This window comes from Hoplias malabaricus, chromosome 18 (genome assembly GCF_029633855.1).
Source record: "Hoplias malabaricus isolate fHopMal1 chromosome 18, fHopMal1.hap1, whole genome shotgun sequence".
Classification (NCBI taxonomy): Eukaryota; Metazoa; Chordata; class Actinopteri; order Characiformes; family Erythrinidae; genus Hoplias; species Hoplias malabaricus.
In genome coordinates, this window is record NC_089817.1 from 698,312 (window position 1) to 705,106 (window position 6,795).

The 6,795-nt window shown below is 43.5% G+C and overlaps 1 protein-coding gene across 1 annotated transcript; it reads right to left on the reverse strand.

The window, feature by feature from the left end:
• Nucleotides 1–6: 6 nt before the first annotated feature.
• Nucleotides 7–6,579, reverse strand: ska1 (spindle and kinetochore associated complex subunit 1). The gene is made up of 7 exons (XM_066651661.1): nucleotides 6,445–6,579; nucleotides 4,185–4,276; nucleotides 3,937–4,061; nucleotides 3,633–3,730; nucleotides 1,422–1,562; nucleotides 705–874; nucleotides 7–395 (listed from the first exon to the last, which is right to left on the reverse strand). The coding sequence occupies exons 2-7, from the start codon at nucleotides 4,270–4,272 to the stop codon at nucleotides 247–249; spliced, it is 771 nt and encodes a 256-aa protein (XP_066507758.1). The 5' UTR covers nucleotides 4,273–4,276; nucleotides 6,445–6,579; the 3' UTR covers nucleotides 7–246.
• Nucleotides 6,580–6,795: the final 216 nt, after the last annotated feature.

Genomic DNA, 6,795 nt, shown 5'->3' on the forward strand with positions numbered 1-6,795 from the left:
GTGAGAGAGAGAGAGAGAAAGAGAGAGAGAGAAAGAGAGAGAGAGAGAAAGAGAGAGAGACATTTTGACGGGTCACCGTTCACTGGCTGTGAGAAAACTTGTATAACTCTCAGTCTTAAAGGTAACACAAGTTGCAGTTTGAGAATTTGATTGCAAGTTTCCCCCAAATCTTTCAGCCTGAGATTAAACGGATGACCTGGAGGCTCTCTTGCGTCCCCACTGTTCACAGAGAGACTCGGAGAGATCTCAGAGCAGGAGATATCGGGTCAGTCCTCCTCCTCTGAGCTCCTTGATCCGCTGGCAGTGTCTTAACATGTTCAACATCCCAATAAAGCGTTTATCCACCTTCAGCTGAGCCAGATCTCGCAGATCCTCCTCCACCACAAAGAACTGACCTGAGAGAGAGAGAGAGAGAGAGAGAGAGAGAGAGAGAGAGAGAGAGAGAGAGAACACAGTGTGATGGATCACCTTTCACTGGCCGTAACAGCTTGTTAAGTCACAGGGAGGCAGGATAAATGACCTCCGTTATGAGAGCAATTAAACTCATCCATGCATCCAGCGCTTTCTGGAGCAAATGTCCGGTGTTTCTCTTTGGGAAAAATCTGGCTTTGATCTAATTAAAGTCAAAGAGGTGTGTGCGACCTCCTGGATCTAGTATCAGACCTCCTGTAGAACACGGGATTGCCCCCGAGAGACGTCTGTACCTTTGGTGTCTTTGGTCTCCTGGTCCTTAAAGCGCTGGTGGAGTTTCCGTGTGGCATTGGTCAGGCTTTTGAGCGGCTGGTGGAGGATTTTATATTTGCTCATCACAGCCATGTTGATGCTCTTCACAGCAGCGTTCAGCTGGTCGTACGTAACGCGTCCTTTCATGTACCTGGGGCAGGTGAGCAGATCAACAGCAACATGAATTCATATAAAAATGGACTAGACAAAGCTGTAACATATTTACAAACTGTAATCAGAAGCACAGAGTGTAGTTTATAGAATTCCAACAAAAACAGAGGCATTCCCTAAAAGGCAAGCCGTCACATAACAGTGGGAGTGACTTAATGTTACTAATCAGGCCAGTGAGCCTCATGTTAAAGGCACCTTCAGAGACTAATAGTTTAGGGAAGGAGTAGTTTTTGAGCTGTTTCATAGTAAAGTAAAGTGGCTTAAGGGGCCTTCATTGTTACTCCATTAAACGTTCCTTTATAAGGACATTACACATTTTGCAAATCCAAATTGTTTCTGGATTTTAGCCCCATGCTTCTGTGCAAAACTAAAGGAGCAAACCTCAGACTATAACCACGTGTTTGTTGATGTATCTTTGAGGAAAGGGCTCTAGAGAAACTTTTTCTGTTCCTGTTTTAACTGTAGTACAAGTGCTTTTGGGGATGCTCTGGAATGGTGATGGTTTAGACGGTGCAGGTGTAGCTCACTGTGGGATGGTGTCGAACTCTTGAACAGTGATGAACTCCATCTCTCTGATCAAAGCGCGAGGAGGCTTCCTGCTTGGCTCCTGTTCCTGGGGGGCCGCCGGGACATCTGCTGCCCGGGTGGAGACTACCAGCTGTCCTGACCTGAGATATGTGTGAGAGAGAGAGAGAGAGAAAGAAACAAAGTTAGTCTCAAGCAGAGAGAGAGAGAGGAAGAGACAGAGAGAGAGAGAGAGAGGGAGGAAGAGACAGAGGAAGAGACAGAGAGAGAAACAAAGTTAGTCTCAAGCAGAGAGAGAGAGAGATAGAGAGACAAGCAGAGAGAGAGGAAGAGACAGAGAGGAAGAGACAGAGAGAGAGAGGGGAGAGAGAGAGAGAGAGAGAGAGAGAGAGAGAGAGAGAGAGAGAGAGAGAGAGAGAGAAAGAGACAGAGAGAGACTCATCAGCATCAGACACAGAGAGATGCATCATTCCTGGGCTGATATAAATGTCCTGCTACTTTCATGGCACAGTTTCTGAAAAATGCCAAATAAATGGGTTAAATTCAGCAAACGAACTGTAACTTCTTCTGAAATGCCCCCCTTTTGAAGTTGTAGCGTATGAAAAACACATGGTCTTTATGTATTTATGTTTATTTTTGTAAAATATATTAAAAGTGATGAAATATGTTTATTTTCTTTAATTGGATGGTTCAATAATCACGATAGCAGTAAACCATAAATATATTGAACAGCTCTGTGTCCTTCGTCTGCGTGTCACTGTCACTTAGACACACTTCAGAACAGCTGTGCTCCAATCAGCTGAAGTCCTGGGGAGAAAAGGAGTGGGTTTCAAATGCAAAGTCTTTTCTTCAGTGAGACAAGATAACAGACGGGTGATGAGGCAGGATTTACCGCGGCGACAGGAGGCTTTGATCACGGGGTACGGTTCATACAAGTTTTATTCATTTCTGGGGTTTCACGGAGAAAGAGCTGCAGAAAGCCGACAGCGTGACAGCTGCTGTTTCAGCTGTGAATGTCGGCAGTCTCCTCCGCACTACGTCTCTTTATTCAGCTCATTATCAGCCCTTCAGCTCTTCACAAAAACAGAGTGTGTGCAGGGCTGTGGCCTTTCAGAAACTCCAGAAAGAAATATAATGAAGTAGTCAAGCGCATTCGTTTATAAAAAAAACCCTGGTCAAATATTGTGTACAGACCTTACCCAGAATCCTTTGGCGCAAGATACAGTCACACCCTGGAAAGAGCAGCAGTGTGTTTACTGGTTTAACACGTGAACAACAGCAGCTCTACGTCGTGATTTTTATGATCGCGTCGCTGTCCAATTAAAAACGTATCTCACAAAATAGCAACTTTACAGGACAAGGAAAAAAAACCTTCTTAACTTTATGTGGAAATGGAATGTAAAGACTTTTATCTTTTCATTTTGAAGCATTTCTATTGGTCCGTTCATTGTTAAAATTTCACAGTGTGACGGACAGCTGAGAAAAATTGAGATACGTGTTTTAATTGGAGAGTGATGATATTCATCATGCCCTGTGAAGGACTGGCGCCCCCTCCAGGGTGTATTCCCACCTTGCGCCCAATGATTCCAGGAAGGCTCTGGACCCACCGCGACCCTGAGCTGGATAAGGGTTACAGACAGTGAATGAATGAATGAATAAACATATCAGCACTGTCTAAAAATAAATAAATAAAGATTCCAGAGCCTTTTACCTGCTGTAAATCGAGCAGTGAAAGTAAACCCGGGTTGTTTTAATTCAACGTGAACTGATACGTTGGTGAATATTGTTAGATTCTGTGGTAAAACAGATTTTTGGTGAGGTTTTCTGAGGAAGGAGGAGTGGAAGGAGACATTTAGTGATGATGCAATGTAAGGCACAACTCAGAGTCGCTCAAGCACCTGGCTACACTCAAATCCACAATCAAAACGTGCTTCCTACTCACTCATTTACTACCACTAAACCATTTAGAAGTTCTTTTTACCCTCCCCCAAAAGTTACATAGTGCTGTTTCTGCAGTGCTGAGCCTGGAGAAGCAATGCCAGAGGATCTACTCTCACTTTTACAGGTCAATAAATCACCACAATGATTTTGAAGCTGTTATTTTCAAGTAAAAATACAACCTAGTGCTCCTTTAAACATGTTCTTTCTCCTGCAATGAGACTTTGCTGGAGATATAAGGGTGCGGTTTTGAGTCTAAGAGAGTGTGCTCTTACTGAGCAGCTGGCTGTTCCCTGCGGGGCATGTGCGGAGGGATGTTTTCCTTCAGGTGACGAGCATCTTCGACATCTTCCTGGAAGAACTCTTCTAGTTCCTGCAGCGCAGAGAGAGCTTCCCGTTACTAAAGACATCACACAAGTACAGGTGTGGAACTGTATAGGACGGACACTTTACACACAGCTTTACAGTCAATCACAGCAGTTACACCCACAGGACCCCACTCCAGCAGCACTGCTGTGTCTGATCCACTCGTATCAATGCAACACACACTAACACACCACGTCGGAGGCAGTACTGAACCTTTAAATGCTTCAGCAGGTTTCTTTGCTCATCAACGTATCTCTCAAACCGATCCAGAAGCCCGTTGATGGCACTGACATCCTGCTCAAGTTTGACGAGAAAGGCCTGCTTGTCTGGGTCTTTTGCTGACAAACGAGGTAAAAGGCCAAGTTAAATAAATTAAATCAATGAAACAGAATAAAAGTTCACAAACACATGGTACATTTTTAAATCAGACCACATCACAAAATGGATGTGAAAAATCATACCCACTGCTCTCAGGTCTAAAAGCCTCTTGACGAGAGAAATCTTCTCATCGATGTGCTTCGTCACTTCTTCTAGTTCACAGTGACTCATATCTCTGAAAAGACAGCAGTGCTTTAGACACGGTCGAAGGTAAATACACAACAAGAGAATGTTTAGATAAATGTTGAAACTCTTATCCATGCTCCTGTGCTGATCGTGATTTACACACAGACAGAGGGATGTTCTCAGATCTGTCTCATTTTCAGAGTCCCGCTCTGGGTGATTGTCGGTGAGAAGTTTGGTGTGTTCTCCCAGTGTCCGTGTGGGTTTCCTCCGTAGGTGTGAGTGTGTGAGTGTGTGCCGCCCTGTGAAGGACTGGTGCCCCCTCCAGGGTGTGTTCCTGCTTTGCGCCCAATGATTCCAGGTAGTCTCCGGACCCACCGCGACCCTGAACGACCCTGACTGAAAGGTACGTTTGACACAAATCAAATTCCATAATTTCTGCCGTTATAATTCAGTTTTCTTTGAGTCCTCTTTCAATGTGAAAGCACACGCAATCATGAGATATAGCAGCACAACACATGGTACAAATTGTTCACATTACACATTTTGTGCAATTACATAGACCCACCAGAGAGGTCGCCAAACTTGCCAATTTTTAAATTAGTATAATCACAATTTCATGAAATTACTATTTAAACAAAATATACCTGAATGAAAGTGACCCCATGCAAATGTATTCATAGAGACTTGTGATCTGTAGATGAGTAATGCCCTACCCACGTAAAAGTCTTCAGTTTGTTACTTTATAACACAAATTTAAAACAGAAGCCAAGGCTGAGCCTCCTCAAACGATCAGAGCCCGAACCAACTAACCACCGACTACTCCACTTTCTCTGAGGGACGACAACATTCAGCCCTTGTGTAAGAGCACAGAGAGGAAGAGTTCAAAGCTGGTTCTGAGTTGTTATGAGGATGATGTATTATTTATGAGCGTGTGTGCTTAGGGGACAAGTGCTGGAACAGGATGAAAAAATGTCTTAATAAAACATCACTGACCAAGCATCACAGTCACAGAGCCCTGATCCACTGCCCAACACTAACCTGACCATCCAAAACACAAACACAGACATGTTCAGAGTATGGACTCCCTTTGTTCTTTTGTATACAGCGATAGGCCCATGCTCTCTCATGCTGACCCTGTCTAAAGGAAAATCCCAGCAGTGATTAACTCTTCTGAGGAAGCTCAGGAGTTTTGAAGTGGAGATGGGTATAATCTCTGGGTGTAATACAGCCTCATCGCTGTTAAAGGCAGGATTAGGTTAGAACTAGTTATTATTAATCAGGCAAGTCAAATATCTGGGCAAGGGCATACTCTACTATGGGAGCTGTACAGATAGACAGTCAAGAGAAAAGCTAGTACACAATACAGGGTCCTACAGACTCAGTTTATTGCTCTTTTCAGTTCTTTCAATCAGGCCCTCGCTATAAAATTCCATCGCTACATCAAATGTCTTAATCATTTCTGAATTATGACTGGTTTTAATTGTTTTTATTATATTACTATTAGTGAGTATTGCATATGCTGTAGATCAGACACAGCAGTGCTGCTGGAGTTTTTAAACCCCTCAGTGTCTGGACTGAGAACAGTCCACCGACCAAAAACATCCAGCCGACAGCGTCCTGTGTCACTGATGAAGGACTAGAGGACGAGCGACACACACTGTGCAGCGACAGATGAGCTACTGTCTCTGACTCTACATCTACAAGGTGGAGTGTCTACAGGTTTAAAAACTCCAGCAGCCACTGCTGTTTCTGATCCACTCGCACCAGCAGTGCACTGCAGCGCTGAGAATGGTCAACCATCACATCATACCTAATCTTTGGGGGTTCTGAGCATTGAAATACATGGAAAAAGGGGCTAACAATGTATGCAGAGCATCAGATGGACTGTAATTAGACTGTACTTGTAATTAGACAAGTACAAAGCGCTCCTGTGTGATCAGTGAGCTGAGAGAATATACAACTTTCTGACGTTAATGACATTACTCATTGAACTGTTTTGTTTTAATGTTTGAAAAACCCTTAAATATGTACCTTAAAAAACTGGATATACGTTTGAACTAACTTTACGGTCCACCTTAAATGCTCTAGCGGGTACATACAACTACAGTTCCATTAAAGGTGGAACGGAAATTTCAAATAAATAACCGCGTTTCAGCTTCAAAAAAGCCAGTGAATAAAGAGTTACTGCAGATGTTTTGGTGATTAAATATCACTTACGCGTCTCACGGCCGCCAGCAGACACGAACTGCGTTAAATATTCAGCAGAAAGCACTTATTTCATATATATTTTTGTTTCTGTAAACAGACTCCGGATGCGCCGCGCCGCTGTTTGAATGACTGGCGGCTTGTGATTGGCTGGGCATAGCTACGTCACTCTGACGCACTGACTCTGACCATTGACTGAACTGTGAAAAATGCCTGTGGCCTCATCTCAAAATAAATGAAAGCTTGTGAACAGCTTAATAATGCGTGGGAACGACATATTTAATGCGTGGAAATTACATTCATTTTAAAGTATATCATTAGCTGGGTTGTGTAAAAAATACACACCCACCTGTGGAAAATTTC